This window comes from Nerophis lumbriciformis, linkage group LG17 (genome assembly GCF_033978685.3).
Source record: "Nerophis lumbriciformis linkage group LG17, RoL_Nlum_v2.1, whole genome shotgun sequence".
Lineage (NCBI taxonomy): Eukaryota > Metazoa > Chordata > Actinopteri > Syngnathiformes > Syngnathidae > Nerophis > Nerophis lumbriciformis.
In genome coordinates, this window is record NC_084564.2 from 10,745,001 (window position 1) to 10,766,991 (window position 21,991).

The 21,991-nt window shown below is 43.6% G+C and overlaps 2 protein-coding genes across 2 annotated transcripts in view; one reads left to right on the top strand and one right to left on the bottom strand.

Annotated features, from left to right (window-relative positions):
* Positions 1-15,851, top strand: part of LOC133614463 (S-arrestin-like) — a 26,690-nt gene extending 10,839 nt beyond the window's left edge. Inside the window, exons 6-16 of the mRNA XM_072914980.1 lie at positions 1,965-2,024; positions 2,130-2,197; positions 3,162-3,297; positions 6,368-6,452; positions 6,533-6,605; positions 6,736-6,873; positions 9,272-9,349; positions 13,571-13,585; positions 13,681-13,733; positions 15,018-15,027; positions 15,108-15,851. Of these exons, the coding sequence (XP_072771081.1) occupies positions 1,965-2,024; positions 2,130-2,197; positions 3,162-3,297; positions 6,368-6,452; positions 6,533-6,605; positions 6,736-6,873; positions 9,272-9,349; positions 13,571-13,585; positions 13,681-13,733; positions 15,018-15,027; positions 15,108-15,198 (807 nt within the window). The 3' untranslated portion in view covers positions 15,199-15,851. The remainder of the gene's footprint in view (positions 1-1,964; positions 2,025-2,129; positions 2,198-3,161; positions 3,298-6,367; positions 6,453-6,532; positions 6,606-6,735; positions 6,874-9,271; positions 9,350-13,570; positions 13,586-13,680; positions 13,734-15,017; positions 15,028-15,107) is intronic.
* A 74-nt stretch (positions 15,852-15,925) lies between these two features.
* LOC133614900 (uncharacterized) lies at positions 15,926-17,823 on the bottom strand. Its single transcript, XM_061973264.1, has 4 exons — positions 17,571-17,823; positions 17,416-17,496; positions 16,956-17,036; positions 15,926-16,875 (listed from the first exon to the last, which is right to left on the bottom strand). Exons 1-4 carry the CDS (start codon positions 17,821-17,823, stop codon positions 15,926-15,928), a joined length of 1,365 nt encoding a protein of 454 aa, XP_061829248.1.
* Positions 17,824-21,991: the final 4,168 nt, after the last annotated feature.

Consider the following 21,991-nt stretch of genomic DNA (forward strand, 5'->3'; position numbering starts at 1 on the left):
AAACATGTCTCTGGTCTCAAACATGTCTCGTCTGTGGTCCTTAACATGTCTCTGGTCATTAACATATATCTGGTTTCCAATATGTCTTGTTTCTGGTCCCGAACATGTCTCTGGTTTCAAACATGTCTTTGGTCTTGGTCTGAACATGTCTCTAGTCTTGTCCCAAACATGTCTTGTCTCTGGTCCTTAACATATATCTGGTTTCCAATACGTCTCGTTTCTGGTCCCAAACATGTCTCTGGTTTCCAACATGTCTCTGGCCCCGAACATGTCTATGGTGCCCAACATGTCTCTGGTCTCAAACGTGTCTCATCTCTGGCCCTTAACATGTCTCTGGTCTTGTCTTGAACATGTCTTTGGTCTTGTCCTGAACATGTCTTTTGGTCTTGTCCTGAACATGTCTCTGGTCTTGAACATGTCTTTGGTCTTGTCTTGAACATGTCTCTGGACCAGAACATATCTCTAGACCAGAACATGTCTTTGGTCTTTTCCTGAACATGTCTCTGGCCCTGAACATATCTCTGGTCTTGAACATGTCTTTGGTCTTGTCCCAAACATGTCTCTGGTCTCAAACATGTCTCGTCTGTGGTCCTTAACATGTCTCTGGTCATTAGCATATATCTGGTTTCCAATATGTCTTGTTTCTGGTCCCAAACATGTCTCTGGTTTCAAACATGTCTTTGGTCTTGGTCTGAACATGTCTCTAGTCTTGTCCCAAACATGTCTTGTCTCTGGTCCTTAACATATATCTGGTTTCCAATATGTCTCGTTTCTGGTCCCAAACATGTCTCTGGTTTCCAACATGTCTCTGGCCCCGAACATGTCTATGGTGCCCAACATGTCTCTGGTCTCAAACATGTCTCATCTCTGGTCCTTAACATGTCTCTGGTCTTGTCTTGAACATGTCTTTGGTCTTGTCCTGAACATGTCTCTGGTCTTGAACATGTCTTTGGTCTTGTCTTGAACATGTCTCTGGACCAGAACATATCTCTAGACCAGAACATGTCTTTGGTCTTTTCCTGAACATGTCTCTGGCCCTGAACATATCTCTGGTCAACATGTCTCTAGTTTCCAACATGTCTCTGGTCCATCCATCCATCTATTTTCTACCGCTTGTCCCGTTCGGGGTCGCGGGGGTGCTGGAGCCTATCTCGGCTGCATTCGGGCAGAAGGCGGGGTACACCCTGGACAAGTCGCCACCTCATCACAAGGCCAACACAGATAGACAGACAACATTCACACACTAGGGCCAATTTAGTGTTGCCAATCAACCTATCCCCAGGTGCATGTCTTTGGAGGAGGGAGGAAGCCGGAGTACCAGGAGGGAACCCACGCAGTCACGGGGAGAACATGCAAACTCTACACAGAAAGATCCCGATTGAACTCAGGACTACTCAGGACCTTCGTATTGTGAGGCACATGCACTAACCCCTGTTTCACTGTGCTGCTCCTGTCCTAAAAAGTCTCTGGTCTTGAACATGTCTTTGGTCTTGTCTTGAACATGTCTCTGATTTCTAACATGTCTTTGGTCTTGTCCTAAACATGTCTCTAGCTCTGAACGTGTCTGTTTTCCAACATGTATCTGATCTTGAACAGGTTTGGTCTTGTCCTCAACATGTCTCTGGTTTCCAACATGTCTTTGGTCTTGTCCTGAACATGTCTCTGGTCTTGAATATGTCTTTGGTCCCGAGCATGCACATAGTTGTTCCTGCTTTGCCCCCAACAAAAAAGTTTTTATTAGAAAGTTGTTGTGCACGTTTGATCTGAGACAGTCTGTTGGGGAAACTGACGCAGATTGGTCAAGATGTGCGGTGATTGGTTGAATTTGTGCGACTTGGCTCCATCATGACACCCTGGTGAGACTGATGAGCGCCCCCTCCAGGACACACACAGAAGTCTTAGTTAATGTGTCCACCACAGACAGTCAAAAATGTCAACAATGAATTTCTGGAATTGTGTTGCAGTTTCCTGACAACCTGCCAAACTCTGTCAGTCTGCAGCCAGGACCTTCAGACGTGGGAAAGGTTTGTTGGTTTTAAACATCCGCTGATCACGACGTTATCGACCTGGTAGCTCCTAGTAAAACCAGATACATGACGCCTTTTCAAGGTTTTTGTGTTTGTGTGCAGAAATGTTCGGTGGAGTTCGAGGTGAAAGCGTTCTGTGCGGAGAAGCGGGATGAGAACGTCAACAAAGAGTGAGTTTCTACAGTTCTGAGGGCGCTCGGTAGGATTTGGTCTGTTTTCCATATCACACCCTTTTTCAATGAGGCGTCTTTAGAGGTAAATAACTGTTGCCGAGTAAGGATGTCCGTGTTTGGGGGGCCCCCTGGTGGCTGCAGGGCCCCAAACACAACTTAGGTCATACTTGCCAACCCTCCCGGATTTTCCGGGAGACTCCCGAAATTCAGCGCCTCTCCCGAAAACCTCCCGGGACAAATTTTCTCCCGAAAATCTCCCGAAATTCAGGCGGACTCAGGTTTTTCACAATATAAAAAAGCGTACCTGCCCAATCACGTTATAACTATAGAATGATGGAGGGCGAGTTCTTGGTTTCTTATGTGGGTTTATTGTTAGGCAGTTTCATTAACGTCCTCCCAGCGTGGCAACAACACACAACAACAGCAGTCACGTTTTGTATACCGTAAAGCAGTTCGTCTGCTGTAAACAGCAATGTTGTGACACTCTTAAACAGGACAATACTGCCATCTAGTGCATTTGATGAAAGCACTTTTGTGCGTGCCACACATCAATGCATCATCAGAGAGGGTGTTCAGCATGGTTAGAAAAATAGTGACAGATAATAGAACAAGGATGGACAATTCAACCCTTAACTCAACAATGAGTAGATGAGTGTTATGTGTGTGTATATGTGTAAATAAATGAACACTGAAATTCAAGTATTTATTTTATTTATATATATATATATATATATATATATATATATATATATATATATATGAAATACTTGACTTGGTGAATTCTAGCTGTAAATATACTCTTCCCCTTTTAGCCACGCCCCCAACCACGCCCCCGTCCCACCCCGACCACGCCCACCCCCTCCCCCTCCCCCCACCTCCCGAAATCGGAGGTCTCAAGGTTGGCAAGTATGACTTAGGTCGTCCTCCTTTAGTCACCTTGCTAATCTTGTCTTCCTTACAGGAGTTCAGTTTGTCTCACCATCCGCAAGATCCAGTACAGTCCGCCAGACAGTCAGGTGGCACCCGTCGCCGAGACCACCTTCGACTTCCTGATGTCTGAGAAACCTCTTCAAGTCAAACTGAGTCTGCCCAAAGAGGTCAGAAACTAAGTTCCACCGTCCTAAACATGACCAAGAACACACTCCTGAACTTGTCTTTGGTTTCCAACGTGCGCTCTGGTCTTCAACATCGCTTTAGTCCTGAACATGTTTATGGTCTTGAACTTGTCTCTGGTTTCCAACATCTCTGGTTTTTAACATGTATCTGTTCTCGCCCTGAACATGGCTCTGTTTTCCAACATGGCTCCTATCTTGGAACATCTCTTTGGTCTTGTCCTGAACATGGCTCTGGTCTTGGAACATTTCTATGGTCTTATTTTGAGCAGGTTTATGGTCTTGTCTTGAACGTGTCTATGGTCTTGTCCTGAACAGGTCTCTGTTTTCTAACATGCACCAGTCTTGAACATGTCTTCAGTCTTCTCCCGAACATGCATTGGTTTCCAACATGTCTTTGGTCTTGTCTTAAACATGTCTTTGGTTTCCATCATCTCTCTGGTCTCGTCTTGAACATGTCTCTGTTTTCTAAAATTCTCCAGTCTTGAACATGTCTTCAGTCTTCTCCCGAACATGCATTGATTTCCAACATGTCTTTGGTCTTGTCTAAACATGTCTTTGGTTTCCATCATGTCTCTGGTCTCCAACATGTCTCTGGTCTCGTCTTGAACATGTCTCTGTTTTCTAACATGTTCCAGTCTTGAACATGTCTTTGGTCTTGTCCCGAACATGCATTGGTTTCCCACATGTCTTTGGTCTTGTCTTAAACATGTCTCTGGTCTCCAACATGTCTTTGGTTTCCAACATGTCTCTGGCCTCGTCTTGAACATGTCTCTGTTTTCTAACATTCTCCAGTCTTGAACATGTCTTCAGTCTTCTCCCGAACATGCATTGGTTTCCAACAGGTCTTTGGTCTTGTATTAAACATGTCTTTGGTTTCCAACATGTCTTTGGTTTCCAACATGTCTCTGGCCTCGTCTTGAACATGTCTCTGTTTTCTAACATGTTCCAGTCTTGAACATGTCTTTGGTCTTGTCCCGAACATGCATTGGTTTCCAACAGGTCTTTGGTCTTGTCTTAAACATGTCTTTGGTTTCCAACATGTCTTTGGTTTCCAACATGTCTCTGGTCTTGTCTTGAACATGTCTCAGTTTTCCAACATGCTCCAGTCTTGAACATGTCTTTGGTCTTGTCCCGAACATGCATTGGTTTCCAACAGGTCTTTGGTCTTGTCTTAAACATGTCTTTGGTTTCCAACATGTCTTTGGTTTCCAACATGTCTCTGGCCTCGTCTTGAACGTGTCTCTGTTTTCTAACATGTTCCAGTCTTGAACATGTCTTTGGTCTTGTCCAGAACATGCATTGGTTTCCAACAGGTCTTTGGTCTTGTCTTAAACATGTCTTTGGTTTCCAACATGTCTCTGGTCTCGTCTTGAACATGTTTCTGTTTTCTAACATGCTCCAGTCTTGAACATGTCTTTGGTCTTCTCCCGAATATGCGTTGATTTCCATCATGTCTTTGGTTTCCATCATGTCTCTGGTCTCCAACATGTCTCTGGTCTCGTCTTGAACATGTCTCTGTTTTCTAACATGCTCTACTTTTGAACATGCCTTTAGTCTTGTCCCGAACATGCATTGGTTTCCAACATGTATTTCGTCATGTCTAAAACATGTTTTAAGTTTCCAACATGTCTCTGGTCTTGTCTTGAACATGTCTTTGGTTTCTATCATGTCTCTGGTCTCCAACATGTCTCTGGTCCCGTCTTGAACATGTCTCTGTTTTCTAACATGCTCCAGTCTTGAACATGTCTTTGGTCTTGTCCCGAACATGCATTGGTTTCCCACATGTCTTTGGTCTTGTCTTAAACATGTCTCTGGTCTCCAACATGTCTCTGGTCTCCAACATGTCTCTGGCCTCGTCTTGAACATGTCTCTATTTTCTAACATGCTCCAGTCTTGAACATGTCTTTGGTCTTGTCCCGAACATGCATTGGTTTCCCACATGTCTTTGGTCTTGTCTTAAACATGTCTCTGGTCTCCAACATGTCTCTGGTCGCCAACATGTCTCTGGTTTCCAACATGTCTCTGGCCTCGTCTTGAACATGTCTCTGTTCTCTAACATGCTCCAGTCTTGAACATGTCTTTGGTCTTGTCCCGAACATGCATTGGTTTCCAACAGGTCTTTGGTCTTGTCTTAAACATGTCTTTGGTTTCCAACATGTCTTTGGTTTCCAACATGTCTCTGGTCTTGTCTTGAACATGTCTCAGTTTTCCAACATGCTCCAGTCTTGAACATGTCTTTGGTCTTCTCCCGAATATGCGTTGGTTTCCATCCTGTCTTTGGTTTCCATCATGTCTCTGGTCTCGTCTTGAACATGTTTCTGTTTTCTAACATGCTCTACTTTTGAACATGCCTTTAGTCTTGTCCCGAACATGCATTGGTTTCCCACATGTCTTTGGTCTTGTCTTAAACATGTCTCTGGTCTCCAACATGTCTCTGGTCTCCAACATGTCTCTGGTCTCCAACATCTCTCTGGTCTCCAACAAGTCTTTGGATTCCAACATGTCTCTGGCCTCGTCTTGAACATGTCTCTGTTTTCTAACATGCTCCAGTCTTGAACATGTCTTTGGTCTTGTCCCGAACATGCATTGGTTTCCAACAGGTCTTTGGTCTTGTCTTAAACATGTCTTTGGTTTCCAACATGTCTTTGGTTTCCAACATGTCTCTGGTCTTGCCTTGAACATGTTCCAGTCTTGAACATGTCTTTGGTCTTGTCCCGAATATGCGTTGGTTTCCATCATGTCTTTGATTTCCATCATGTCTCTGGTCTCGTCTTGAACATGTTTCTGTTTTCTAACATGCTCTACTTTTGAACATGCCTTTAGTCTTGTCCCGAACATGCATTGGTTTCCAACATGTATTTCGTCATGTCTAAAGCATGTTTTAAGTTTCCAACATGTCTCTGGTCTTGTCTTGAACATGTCTCTGTTTTCTAACATGCTCCAGTCTTGAACATGTCTTTGGTCTTGTCCCGAACATGCATTGGTTTCCAACATGTCCCTGGTCCTGAACATTGGCAGCTGATGTCCACTGACCTGAACTGTTTGTCTGCAGACATTCTACCACGGTGAGCCAGTCCACGCCGACGTGAAGATCACCAACTCCTCAAACCGACGCATGAAAGACATCAGCTTGTCAGGTGCGACACACCCGGTCCTGGTCTCGCACACACGGTCCCCTCACTGCGGCCGGATTGTTAACTTGTGTTGCGCCCTGCAGTGGATCAGGTGACCAACGTCATCCTCTACTCCAACGACAAGTACGTCAAGTCTGTGGCCCGAGAGGAAACCAGGTGAGTCACATGACCGTCCCCGCACACCAAACACATCCGGTCTCCGGTACAAACAGGAGTCCAAGTGTGTCCTAGACTAGTCCTGTACGCCCGTGTCTGTGTTTTAAGAGTTGTTGTGTGTTTGTCACAGCGACTGTGTTGCACCAGAGTCCAGTTTGGAGAAGAAGTACACTTTGTATCCTCTGCTGGAACACAACAAGGAACGCCGAGGACTCGCGCTGGATGGACGCCTCAAACACCAGGACACCAACCTGGCGTCCTCCAGCATGTGAGACACTAATTTTCTTTAGTCCAGTTCGGTTTTTGTTGGTCAAGAACTGTTGAGATCTGTATTACATACGAACATGGGCGATATTACAATTTTCTGTATCGATCCAATCCCATGTAAATACTGGACCCGTATCATCCATACTGATACCGATACTTTTACTTGGACATTTTTCAAGAACATTGAACAATTTTGCTATAAATTGTCGGAGATGATCATAATCAGAATAAAGGACAAAGATTTTAGGCAAACAAAAAATACAAATATTTGTGTTAGTAACAATATTTTAAAACATCAATATAATCATGCTCATGAATATTCTCATTCATCATTCCTTCTCAGGACTTTGAACTGATCCCAACTGGACTGTTTTAGAAAATGTTTTAGATGTCATCTGTGCTGAAGCTGTCCTATCTAGTCTTGATTATAGCTGTCCTATCTGGCCATGACTACAGTTGTCCTATCTAGTCTGCTATTCTATTTAGTTCTTACTACTGTTCTTTATAGTTTTGACTGTTGTCCTAGCGAGTCTTGACAACAGCTGTCCTATCGAGTCTTGACAACAGCTGTCCTATTGAGTCATGGCTAATGCAGTCTTATCTAGTCACGAGCTGGAACCGATAAAGCCTGCTCAACTGAGACGACAAATGTCTTCCAAGAGTCCTATGTAATTTTGATTGCGGCTGTCCTATCTAGCCATGACTACATCTGTCCTATCGAGTCTTTACTACAGCTGTCCTATCTAGTCATGGCTAATGCAGTCCTATTTAGTCATGACCTGGAACTGATGAAGCCTGCTCGACTGAGACAAATGTTTTCCAAGAGTCCTATGTAATTTTGATTACTGCTGTCCTACCTAGTCTTGACTACTGCTGTCCTATTGAGTCATAAGCTGGAACTGATAAAGCCTACTCAACTGAAAGGACTAATGTCTTCCAAGAGTCCTATGTAATTTTGATTACGGCTGTCCTATCTAGCCATGACTACATCTGTCCTATCGAGTCTTTACTACAGCTGTCCTATCTTGTCATGGCTAATGCAGTCCAATTTAGTCATGACCTGGAACTGATGAAGCCTGCTCGACTGAGACAAATGTTTTCCAAGAGTCCTATGTAATTTTGATTACTGCTGTCCTACCTAGTCTTGACTACTGCTGTCCTATTGTGTCATAAGCTGGAACTGATAAAGCCTACTCAACTGAAAGGACTAATGTCTTCCAAGAGTCCTATGTAATTTTGATTACGGCTGTCCTATCTAGCCATGACTCCATCTGTCCTATCGAGTCTTTACTACAGCTGTCCTATCTAGTCATGGCTAATGCAGTCCAATTTAGTCATGACCTGAAACTGATGAAGCCTGCTCGACTGAGACAAATGTTTTCCAAGAGTCCTATGTAATTTTGATTACTGCTGTCCTACCTAGTCTTGACTACTGCTGTCCTATTGAGTCATAAGCTGGAACTGATAAAGCCTACTCAACTGAGAGGCCTAACGTCTTCTAAGAGTTCTATGTAATTTTGACTACTGCTCTCCTATTTAGCCATGACTACAGCTGTCCTATCTAGTTTTTAACTGCTGTCGTATCGAGTCACGACTACAGCTGTGTTATCGAGTCATGATTACAGCTATACTATCGAGTCATGAGCTGGAACTGTTAAAGCCTGCTGGACTGAGAGGTCAAATACCTTCAAAGAGTCCTATGCAATTTTGATTACTGCTGTCCTACATAGTCATGACTACAGCTGTCCTATCTAGTTTTGACTGCTGTCCTATCTTGTCATGAATACAGCTGTCCTTTGTAGTTTCGACTGGTGCTGTCCTATCTTGTCATGAGCTGGAACTGTTAAAACCTGCTGGACTGAGAGGTCAAATACCTTCAAAGAGTCCTATGCAATTTTGATTACTGCTGTCCTACATAGTCATGAATACAGCTGTCCTTTCTAGTTTGGACTGGTGCTGTCCTATCTTGTCATGAGCTGGAACTGATAAGGCCTGTTCGACTGAGAGGACACAGGAACGCCATCTTGGTACTTCTTGAATTCAGTGGTGTTTCTCACCTTCTCTTTCCGTTGGGACGCTAAATCACAGCCCCACACCATCACCTGTGGGGTCCCACAAGGGTCCGTACTTGGTCCGACCCTCTTTAATAACTCTGCGCTCCCCCTGGAGGTGTGGATGTCCATCAACCTCCTCCAGCTAAAAGGCATCAAACGTCCAAATCTTCACCTCCACTTCTCCCCTTCAAAAACACCCGAAGACACCTAGTTTTTATCCTGTTTTATGTCTGCTGTTAACTTAAAGGGCTTTATCAATACAATTATTTGTATTATTGATACATTGATGGATCATGTGTGTGTGTGTGTGTGTGTGTGTGTGTGTGTGTGTGTGTGTGTGTACAGAGTGAGGCAGGAGGTCGTGAAGGAGCTTCAAGGCATGTTGGTGTCTTACAAGTTGGTGTTGAAGATGATGGCTGCAGGGTGAGTTTATTTCTTACAGTAGTAGATAGGACACGCCCCTTTTAGCTTTTAGTGGTGGAGGATGGATGGTGGATGGATAGATAGTTGAAACAAGGACACTTGTAATCTTTTATGATCTTTAATGATTTATTTTCAATATACCACACATTGTATAACATTGTAGATCCATGACTAGTGCTGTCTTACTTTATATTTAAGACTACAGCTGTCCTATCTAGTCAAGACTACAGCTCTCCCGTCTAGTCATGACTATAGGAATACTACCTACACATGACTTTAGTGGTCCTACCTAGTCATAATTATGGCTGTCCTACATAGTCCGCGGTCCTACCTAGTTATGATGACCATAACTGTCCTATCTAGTCAAGACTAGATCTAGTCATGACTATAGCTTTCCTATCTAGTCTTGAATAGTGCTGTCCTTGACTAGTGTTGTGCTATCTAGTCAAGACTCCAGCTATGCTATTTAGTCAAGACTTCAGTTGTCCCATCTAGTCATGACTATAGAAGTACTACCTACACATGACTTTAGTGGTCCTACCTAGTCATAACTATGGCTGTCCTACATAGTCTGCGGTCTTACCTAGTTATGACCATAACTGTCCTATCTAGTCAAGACTATAGAAGTTCTACCTACACATGACTTTAGTGGTCCTACCTAGTCATAACTATGGCTGTCCTACATAGTCCCCGGTCCTACCTAGTTATGACCATAACTGTCCTATCTAGTCATGACTATAGCTTTCCTATCTAGTCTTGAATAGTTATGTCCTATCTAGTCATGACTACACAAGAGAGCAATAGTCATGACTAGTGTTGTGCTATCTAGTCAAGACTCCAGCTATGCTATTTAATCAAGACTCCAGTTGTCCCATCTAGTCATGACTATAGCTATTCTACCTAGTTATGACCATAGCTGTCCTATCTAGTCATTACCATAGCTGTTCGATCCAGTCTTGAATAGTTCTGTCCTATCAAGTCATGACTGCAGATGTCCTATCTTGCCTTGAACAGTGCTGTCCTGTCTAGTCATGACCACACAAGAGAGCAATAGTCATGACTAGTGTTGTACTATCTAATATTGTTTACAGCGGTCTTATGTGGTCATGACTAGTGCTGTCCCATCTGCTCTTGACTAGTGGTCTCCCATCTAGTAGTGATTACAGCTGTCCCATCTAGTCATGACTATAGGAATACTACCTACACATGACTTTAGTGGTCCTACCTAGTCATAACTATGGCTGTCCTACATAGTCCGCGGTCCTACCTAGTTATGATGACCATAACTGTCCTATCTAGTCATGACTATAGCTTTCCTATCTAGTCTTGAATAGTGCTGTCCTATCTAGTCATGACTACACATAAGAGCAATAGTCATGACTAGTGTTGTACTATCTAATATTGTTTACAGCGGTCTTATCTGGTCATGACTAGTGCTGTCCCATCTGCTCTTGACTAGTGGTCTCCCATCTAGTAGTGATTACAGCTGTCCCATTTAGTTATGACTATAGGAATACTACCTACACATGACTTTAGTGGTCATACCTAGTCATAACTATGGCTGTCCTACATAGTCCCCGGTCCTACCTAGTTATGACCATAACTGTCCTATCTAGTCATGACTATAGCTTTCCTATCTAGTCTGGAATAGTTCTGTCCTATCTAGTCATGACTACACAAGAGAGCAATAGTCATGACTAGTGTTGTGCTATCTAGTCAAGACTCCAGCTATGCTATTTAATTAAGACTCCAGTTGTCCCATCGAGTCATGACTATAGCTATCCGACCTAGTTATGACCATAGCTGTCCTATCTAGTCATTACCATAGCTGTTCGATCCAGTCTTGAATAGTTCTGTCCTATCAAGTTATGACTGCAAATGTCCTATCTTGCCTTGAACAGTGCTGTCCTGTCTAGTCATGACCACACAAGAGCGCAATAGTCATGACTAGTGTTGTACTATCTAATATTGTTTACAGCGGTCTTATCTGGTCATGACTAGTGCTGTCCCATCTGCTCTTGACTAGTGGTCTCCCATCTAGTAGTGATTACAGCTGTCCCATCTAGTTATGACTATAGGAATACTACCTACACATGACTTTAGTGGTCCTACCTAGTCATAACTATGGCTGACCTACATAGTCCCCGGTCCTACCTAGTTATGACCATAACTGTCCTATCTAGTCATGACTATAGCTTTCCTATCTAGTCTTGAATAGTTCTGTCCTATCGAGTCATGACTACACAAGAGAGCAATAGTCATGACTAGTGTTGTGCTATCTAGTCAAGACTCCAGTTGTCCCATCTAGTCATGACTATAGCTGTCCTACCTAGTTATGACCATAGCTGTCCTATCTAGTCATTACCATAGCTGTTCAATCCAGTCTTGAATAGTTCTGTCCTATCAAGTCATGACTGCAGATGTCCTATCTTGCCTTGAACAGTGCTGTCCTGTCTAGTCATGACCACACAAGAGAGCAATAGTCATGACTAGTGTTGTACTATCTAATATTGTTTACAGCGGTCTTATCTGGTTATGACTAGTGCTGTCCCATCTGCTCTTGACTAGTGGTCTCCCATCTAGTAGTGATTACAGCTGTCCCATCTAGTTATGACTATAGGAATACTACCTACACATGACTTTAGTGGTCCTACCTAGTCATAACTATGGCTGACCTACATAGTCCCCGGTCCTACCTAGTTATGACCATAACTGTCCTATCTAGTCATGACTATAGCTTTCCTATCTAGTCTTGAATAGTTCTGTCCTATCTAGTCATGACTACACAAGAGAGCAATAGTCATGACTAGTGTTGTGCTATCTAGTCAAGACTCCAGTTGTCCCATCTAGTCATGACTATAGCTGTTCTACCTAGTTATGACCATAGCTGTCCTATCTAGTCATTACCATAGCTGTTCGATCCAGTCTTGAATAGTTCTGTCCTATCAAGTTATGACTGCAAATGTCCTATCTTGCCTTGAACAGTGCTGTCCTGTCTAGTCATGACCACACAAGAGCGCAATAGTCATGACTAGTGTTGTACTATCTAATATTGTTTACAGCAGTCTTATCTGGTCATGACTAGTGCTGTCCCATCTGCTCTTGACTAGTGGTCTCCCATCTAGTAGTGATTACAGCTGTCCCATCTAGTCATGACTCATGACTAGCGCTGTCCTATCCAGTATTGATTACAGTTGATGTATCTAGTAATGACTAGCGCTGTCCTATCCAGTAGTGATTACAGTGGTTTTTTTTCTTGAGAACAGTGCTGTCCTGACTACAGCTGTCCTATTTAGTCTTGAACAGTGCTGTCCTGTCTAGTCATGACTACACAAGAGAGCAATAGTCATGACTAGTGTTGTACTATCTAATATTGTTTACAGCGGTCTTATCTGGTCATGACTAGTGCTGTCCCATCTGCTCTTGACTAGTGGTCTCCCATCTAGTATTGATTACAGCTGTTTTATCTAGTTATGACTAGCGCTGTCCTATCCAGTAGTGATTACAGCTGTTGTATCTAGTCATGACTAGCACTGTTCTATTCAGCAGTGAATACAGCATTTTTTTCTAGCCATGACTAGTGCTGTCCTATCTAGTCTTAAAGTGCTGTCCTGTCTAGTCATGACTACACAAGAGAGCAATAGTCATGATTATTGTTGTACTATCTAATATTGTTTTTCAGCGGTCTTATCTGGTCATGACTAGTGCTGTCCCATCTGCTCTTGACTAGTGGTCTCCCATCTAGTAGTGATTACAGCTGTCCCATCTAGTCATGACTAGCGCTGTCCTATCCAGAAGTGATTACAGCTGTTGTATCTAGTCATCAATAGCGCTCTCTTATCCAGTAGTGATTACAGCTGTTGTACCTAGTCATGACTAGCGCTGTCCTATCCAGTAGTGATTACAGCGCTTTTTTCGAGCCATGACTAGTGCTGTCCTATCTAGTCTTGAACAGTGCTGTCCTGACTACAGCTGTCCTATTTAGTCTTGAACAGTGCTGTTCTATACATGACTACACAGGTATCGTTGGCCTATCCAGTAGTGATTACAGCTGTCCTATCTAGTCATGACTACATGATTGAAACAAGGACACTAAAAGTATATTAAGAGCAGGGTCAATAAAGCATGAAGATGACTGATTAATTTTCAATATACGACACAATTTAATGTCACACGTCGCTTACATCAGCTACCTTCTTCTTTTTCCATGTGTGCATGCAGACCTCTGGGATCCAGGTACACACACACGCACACACACACACACACACACACACACACACACGCACGCACACACACACGTGTTACTGTTAAACTGTGTGTGTGTTCCACAGTGAGGTTTTCGTGGAGCTTCCTTTCCGACTGATGCATCCTAAACCCGAAACAGGTACGTCACCTTTCATCGCCATGACAACCGATGACATCATACCCACGCTTGCTGTAATCTGATTACGTGTTGTCATGTCAGCACAATACAATTTAACACACACACACGGTTCTCATTAGGCTGTTGTTGCCACGACTCTCCTGGAATCATTAAAACACAGTAGCATAGTAGGCCTCGGTATTCATTAACAACAAGACAAAGGTTTTATTTAACAAGTACATTTAATATTTCTGGTCACAGTGACATTGCACACAGTTTGAACGATAACACTGTGTTTGAATATGGGATCAAGTGGAAATAACTCAATATAACAAAAATATTGGGACATCAATCAACAATTAAGGATGTAACCGTCAATTATCAAAGTTCTGTCAATGTTTTGGCGACACATTAAAAATAAGTGCTTAATATCATTAAAAAAAAATTTTTTTATTCATTTTGGAAAAATCTATACATTATTCACCAACATTCAACAACTCCTTGAAAAAGATGTTTTTAGAAAATTAAGAAGAAGAAAAACCCTCTTAAATAATAATAAAACATTGATGTAGGTGAGGGCCACATCACAGTGATGCTGCCCTTGGAGGGCCACTTTTAACACTGATTATTTAATAATATAAATGTAAATGAGCTCTGTACTGTACATCATTTGCATAAACAAGTGATTTTGATTATTATGTTTTGCTAACAGATTGATGGATAATGTGCTTTGTTTATTTTTGACAAAAATAAAAACAAAAAAAAATGCTTGGAACATATTTGTATGATCAAATAATATTAAAATATAGAAAATATTGCATGCAGTATGCTTTTCTGTCAATATTTAAAGAACAAATACGGGGGGGGGGGTGTTTCTAAAAATGCATGCATTAAAGGATTAAGGAGGAAAAGGTGCAATCTTATTAGAAAAAAAGTTGTAAATTTGTGAAAATAGTCATAATTTGAGCTCGGAAAGTAATTTAAATACGGTATACAATAATGGATAATAAATAAAGGATAATATTCAAATAAGTTACTGTGGTTACATTTTTGTAAAATTAGGTTGGAGTAAATGTATGTTATAAGAAGGAAGTCAAAGGAGAATAAACTTGTAGTATTGTAAATAAAAACAACAATATGGAAAAAGGAGCAAAAAAGTGTAAATTAAATAAATATTTCATGCTAATACTTTCAAAGCTAAGATAGATGCAGGATGTTGTTTTATTGAAGTATATCAAATTATTGGGATATTTACACGCTTTAATTAGACGTGAATGTTTTTCTTTTCTTCTTTTTCCCTTTCAGCCAAAACAACGTGAGTCGATTTTGATACTTTTCTACAACGTCTTAACATTTCCCGAAATATGTTTATTGAGTGCGTCGTCTTCTTCTCAGCGAGTCGGACGACATTTCCTTCGAGGACTTTAAACGATCTTTCCTGAGGGGCGTGATCGGGGAGGACGACGAGTCTCCCAGCGACACCTGAACTCCCGCTGCGTTGTTCCCAAACACTCGTTAGCTGCTACACGCTAGCTGCTACACGCTAGCTGCTACACGGTAGCTGCTACACGCTAGCTGCTACACGCTAGCTGCTACACGCTCCGCTTCAGTAAGGTTGTTACGGTTTGACTTTTAACTGAGTCAAGCTAACAAGGATGACAGAAGCTAAACCGAATAGCCTCAGCCACTTAGCCGTTAGCGAAGGAAATAACTCTTTTTACATATCTACAGTACAAATGGGAATGTTTGTCTTCCCACTGGTCTGTATTTAGTAAGATGTATCAGGCTTTTATTGTGACAGGGTAGTGACTTATACATTTCCTTGCTTGATTTAATTGACTAAAAATTGCTGAGCTGAGGTTTTATTTTATCATGTTGTTTTTCCACCCAAATAGCACAAATGAAAAACCGATCACCACTTTTTCAAATCAAAAAAATTAGAAAAAGGCAAAGCTTGGATTTATCTTCACCATAAAACGTTCCAATCAGGTGCTCCTGGTTCTAATTGTTACCATGACAACCATGTCAACATTAGGAACTTTGGAACGTCAAGTTCTCCAACGTGAACGTGATAAATGAAGCTACAAGAAAATGTTTTGCTTTCCAAAAGTGGATCAATAAAAATGTTCCTCTGTTGAAGTTCCCAGGTTTTTCCCTAACCTTACTTTTGGTCTTCAACAACAAATCCACCCTTAAGAAGTTCTGGATTCAAGCTAACTGGATCCGGTAGTGGTTGTTGGTGTGCTCGAATCAGTCATGTTGGATCTCAATGCGTCGCCCCAACTGAACCCGGTCTCCGGTACAGTCGGCTCCGGTAAAGGACTTCTCAGGAAAGACATGTCGCACGAGTCAGGATGGAGCAGGAAGCCAGAAAAGGTGCTGGCGGCCTCGCCTCCAGCATACATGCCGTTGCTCAGGTTGTCCTTGACCTGGATCCAGACCTTGTCTCCCCGGGCCAGGTGGAGGACGACTGAGTGGGAAGTGGTCCCAAACACATTTGGCTCTGTTGTCTTGACAATTGGCTCAAAATTATGGAAGAGGCCAACTTTGAGGACCTTCTCGTGGACTGTCAGGTGGTAGTTGAAGACATAGGTCCCATTGATGGGGGCGGTGTAGAACCCGGAGGTGGGGTCATAACTTCCCTGGACATTGGAGACGACAAAGCCAAAAACCACCGGAGCGTCAGGCAAGGGGTAACTGGTCATAAGCTGGGCAGAAAAAGCAGACTGGATGCTGGGCATACATGGACCGTAAGGACCCATGTAACCCATATCTCCCGTGTCCCCCTTATAGCCCTGTAAACCTTTCTCCACTGGAGGCCCCATCTGACCTTGGTCCCCCTGATCCCCCTTGGATCCTTTCTGCCCTGGGGCACCATCTAGTCCATCTGTACAATTGCACTCTCCTTGGAGGCCGGGTTCTCCTTTGACCCCGTCAGACCCAGGGGCACCATAATGACCAATATCACCCATGCCACCCTTCAGCCCTTTGGATCCTGGCTCCCCCGGCGGGCCAGGCAGACCTCTAGGTCCTGCGGGCCCTGGCAGACCAGGCCGTCCTTCAAGCTCCTGGACGGCATCACAGGCCTCGGGACAGACACCATCATCTCCTTTAGGACCTGGCTCACCTGGGAGACCCTCCAAACCACTCTCCCCTTTCTCACCTGCAGAATCACAAAACCCAGTCAGGACCAGACAGCTTGATAAACTTAAATGTGGTCCATCTAAAAGTTGATCCTCCTACCTTTAAACCCTCTGTTTCCTTTGGGTCCCACAAATCCCTGAGGCCCCTGACTTCCCTTGTCGCCACCGTCTCCTTTCTGTCCTGGAATTCCGTAACAGTGACCAAGTCAAATGGTAAATGGGTTATACTTGTACAGCGCTTTTCTACCTTCAAGGTACTCAAAGCGTTTTGACACTATTTCCACATTCACCCATTCACACACACATTCACACACACATTCACACACTGATGGCGGGAGCTGCCATGTAAGGCGCTAACCACGACCCATCAGGAGTAAAGGTGAAGTGTCTTGCTCAAGGACACAACGGACGTGATGAAGTTGGTAGAAGGTGGGGATCGAACCAGGAACCCTCAGGTTGCTGGCACGGCCACTCTCCCAACGGCGCCACGCCGTCCTCAAACATGTTCATGTTCAAGCAACATGAACATCAACAGCAAGTGGTGTCGGCGCATAAGTTACCTTTTATTCCTGGTCTGCCAACAAAACCCGGAGGACCTCGGAAGCCAGTCACCCCGCGTCTTCCGGGACTACCTGGCATGCCTGCCGAGTCAGGCGGAAGACGTCAGATTGACTTGAGCTTTGTACTCTTTGCTTCTTTGTGACGTGCACCTCACCTGGCAGTCCCCGGTCTCCATGGTCTCCCTTAGCGCCGGTGTTACTCTTGCAGTCTGTGCACAGACAAAACCAGGGCATTTGGTCGGGCGGCACCTCTGACTGCAGCAGCATCTGACAGTACGCTTCGGCTGAGCCCCCCTCTGGTCCCGTCATGTTTTCAGAATAAAAGCGTCCGTCCACAGGCATTGGTAAGGAAGGGGTTTCGAAGGGCGGCTCCCAGTTGTCTGGTGAGATGGCTTCGGGCATTGCCATGACAACAGGGCGGAAGACCAACGCCAACAGGAAGTGACAATAAGCGGCCATTGTGATCTAGAAAGATTTTAAAAGTCAAAATCATAGAAAGACAACCTCTGGGTGGGTGGAGCTTATTCCAGCAGACACTATTTTCCAGGTTCCTTTGCTTTGAATCATCAAACTTTATTTATAAACATCAGCTACAGCTGAACTGAAGAGCTGGACATCAGTGCAAGAAAGACCAAAGCACATAATAAAACTCGGAATAAATTGGATTTAAGTTTAGTTTTAAACAAAAGTAAATCTGTAATGGTCCGTAGTAAAGTGTTCCAAAGTCTGGGACTAGTTACCGAGAAAAGACTAATCGCCGCACTGTTTATATCTGGACCGAGGAAACTCAGGCTGCTGTTGGTTAGCAGCCCCTTGAGTTCGACTGGAGTGATGGATGTTTAAGAGCTCACACAAATAAGATGGAGCAGTACCATGAACTGCCTTAAAAACTAACATTAAAAGTTTTCAAAATCAACAGACCAGAAGCCAGTGCAGTGAGCGCAGAACTGGAGTGATGTGGTTCTGTCGCCGAGAGTCAAGAGTTGCGTTGCAGCAATACGTACCAGTTGGAGACGAATGATAGAGAACTGGTTGATGTCAACCCACAGGGCGATACAGTAGTCAAGTCAGAAACTGATAAAAGCAGGGATAACCATTTCAAGATCTGGCTTGCTAACAAAGCTCTTGACTTCAGCCACAAGGCTCAGCCGGAAAAGACTACAACGGAGTCCGTTTGTTTGGCAAAATTTAAATTGTTGTCTAGATTAACACCCAGATTATTTACCTAGATCTGCATTAGGGAGGATGTTAGATATAAACACAATGCAATGCGATTAAAATGGAGTTGGGAGGGTTCGGAAAAAACTGTAAAAGTTATGCTTGACAATAACTGAACTTTGGGGCAGCAAATATAAGGAAAACCGTACTGGTCCATGAACAGATCCCTGAGGCACACCAGAGGACAGTGACGCATGAACAAGACCATGAGTTAAAATTTCAATAGACCAACTTCAGATCTATCAGTATAAAATGTATTTTAAAAAACGTTTTATGATCTTTTTGTCAATGAAAAAACCCTGTTATGGCAAAAAAAACACGAAATATGCAATATTTCCCTCAAAAAATTATGATTATGATGGCGACCAACATCAGCAGAGTCACTCACCGAGTCTTTGACGCGTCTTCTGGAGAGATGCCGTAACTCCGGACCCACTCAGGCGTTATATCCTAAAACACCCGGACTCCACCCACTGACCTGACCAGGGTGCGGGTGGGTGGCGTGACCTTGTTAGCAACAATGTGCGCGGGAGTCAGATTACCAGGACACGTGTGTTTGCACTAAGACAAGAACCTTGGACAGAACCAGACCACGGTGTCACACCCTGACCCTGATGAGCTCTGCAGAAAACGTACGTTTTTTTTTTACACCTGACCTAAGTCGCATACCCGAAAACTGGCAAGTGACTCATTTCCGATCCTGGACCAGGAAAAGTACAATGACACGCACTTTGAGCTCCACTAATCCATGGACATGGAGCTAAAGTCATAGAGAAGTTTTTTAAGTGCAAAAATTATGACTAAAGTGGTGAAACTGTATTTTCAGATTGTAAAATATATAGTTTGTTTACAAAACATACATTATTGTCTATTATAAGTTGAGTTTGACACGTGGGCTGTAGGCCAACAGAACTTGAGCTGCGGGCCACACTTTGGACACCCCTGAAGTAGGGGGTCCTCTCCCCATCTCCATCAGTTTGGGGGGTCCTGGGCCTGGAAGACGGTGAGGACCCCTGCCATTGAGGAGGAATACTAGGATCCTGCACCATCCTCTCAGACTGGTGCTGTCCTATCTGGTCTAAGCATGGATGGATGGATGGATGAAGCTTGACCTGAACAGTCCAGTTAAGGACGGTTTAATGCCTTGAGAATGTGACAAAAAGACGAGGAACTGATGCAACAGCCGGCATATTTGCGGTCACCGTGGACTGATCACCTGTTGGATGATGATGAAGTCGACCATGATGAAGATGACACAGAAGCGTGAGTGAGCGGTGTGAAAATGTGCTAGCTGGTTTTGGGTTTCTTTGTCTTTCAAGTGCAATGTGAAACTAGGACAGGTTTCATGTGGGAACTGGGACGTGACCGGATCCCACTGATGAAGATCAAGTAGGTCTGTACGTTCATAGCCATATAACTTGGTACTTGATACATGCTAACTGTTAGCATGCCAACTTTTTTTTTTTAAACTAATTTTTCATCCCTGCGCTTTGGTACTTGACACATGGTAACTGTTGGCATTCTAACTTTTTTTAAACTAATTTTTCATCCATACGCTTTGTAGCCATATAACTTGGTACCTGATACATGCTAACTATTAGCATGATAACTTTTTTTTTTAGCTGATTTTGCATCCATATGCTTCGCAGTCGTATATATTGATACATGCTAATTGTTAAATGCTAATGTTGGCATGCTAAGGTTGGCTTGCGCATTTCAGCATCTCCCGAAATTGCGTATTCAAATTTTTTTATGTGGTGTTCTAAACCGGGATGTTTATTTTGTCTTTAGAATGTGTCGTGGGCAAAAGGCCCCCGGTCCCCACTTTGGATGCCCCTGGTTACAACCAGGAGTGTCAAACGTACGGCCCGAGGGCCGGATCAGGCCCGCGAACAGGTTTTATCTGGCCCGCGGGATGAGTTTGCTAAGTATAAAAATTAACCTGAAATTTTTGAAGGAAAGAAACTGCTGTTCTAAATGTGTCCACTGGATGTCACAATAGCAATTCTTTGTATCTTTGTAGATGATGCTACATATGTACAAAATAAACCACATGATGTTAGTAGATCCGTCGAGGAAAATGATCAAACTACATAAATAACATGCTGTAATTTGATTTTGATAGTATTTTTGTATCTTGATAGATTGAAAATTAACACCAATGACTGATGAACATTATCACATTATTTATTCAGAAAATATAAATAACGACAAAGAGAGTACTATTAACTGCAACATGTAAGTGTAAAAAAAAAAACCCCAACAACATTATGATTTGTACATTTTCAGAATGTGCTTGTTTTGTTTTCTTTGTTTAAAAATAATCTGAAATTGTCTTTATTTTTAAGTTATCGTGCCGGGATTTTACCACTGTGGCCCACTTGGGAGTAGATTTTTCTCCGTGAGGCCCCCGATCTAAAATGAGTTTGACATCCCTGGTCTAGACTGACCTCGCCCTCAATGATTTTTTTCTGCCACGCCCACTGACGGGACACCCACTGTAATCAAAAAAGGGTTGAGAATTAGCTGTGCATCTTCTACCACGAATCCAGTTCAGATTTGCCATCACTTGTACACTGATTCTCTACAACAAAAAGGACAATGTAGAGCTGCTCCTTGCACTCGGTGGTCCTCAACATGCGGCCCAGAGGCCAAATTGTATTTACAGTATCCATCCATCTTCTTCCACTTATCCGAGGTCGGGTCGCGGGGGCAGCAGCCTAAGCAGGGAAACCCAGACTTCCCTCTCCCCAGCCACTTTGTCCAGCTCTTCCCGAGGTATCCTGAGGCCTTCCCAGGCCAGCCGGGAGACATAGTCTTCCCAAGGTGTCCTGGGTCTTCCCCGTGGCCTCCTACCGGTTGGATGTGCCCTAAACACCTCCGTAGGGAGGCGTTCGGGTGGCATCCTGACCAGATGCCCGAACCACCTCATCTCTCTTCTCTCGATGTGGAGGAGCAGCGGCTTTACTTTGATCTCCTCCCGGGAGACAGAGTTTCTCACCCTATCTCTAAGGGAGAGCCCCGCTACCCGGCGGAGGAAACTAATTTTGGCCGCTTGTACCCGTGATCTTGTCCTTTCGGTCATAACCCAAAGCTCATGACCATAGGTGAGGATGGGAACGTAGATCGACCGGTAAATTGAGAGCTTTGCCTTCCGGCTCAGCTCCTTCTTCACCACAACAAATCAATACAGTGTCCGTATTACTGAAGACGCCGCACCGATCCGCCTGTCTATCTCACGATCCACTCTTCCCTCACTCGTGAACAAGACTCCCAAGTACTTGAACTCCTCCACTTGGGGCAAGATCTCCTCCCCAACTCGGAAATGGCACTCCACCCTTTTCCAGGCGAGAACAAT

What these genes read in the sequence shown, in the direction of transcription:
- LOC133614900 (XM_061973264.1), bottom strand. Translation starts at nt 17,823, where the DNA reads ATGGCAATGCCCGAAGCCATCTCACCAGACAACTGGGAGCCGCCCTTC. An exon ending in TGGCAGACCAGGAATAAAAG is followed by an intron (nt 17,037 to 17,415) that starts GTAACTTATGCG and finishes ACGGAATTCCAG; the next exon opens with GACAGAAAGGAGACGGTGGC. An exon ending in AGGAAACAGAGGGTTTAAAG is followed by an intron (nt 16,876 to 16,955) that starts GTAGGAGGATCA and finishes GTGATTCTGCAG; the next exon opens with GTGAGAAAGGGGAGAGTGGT.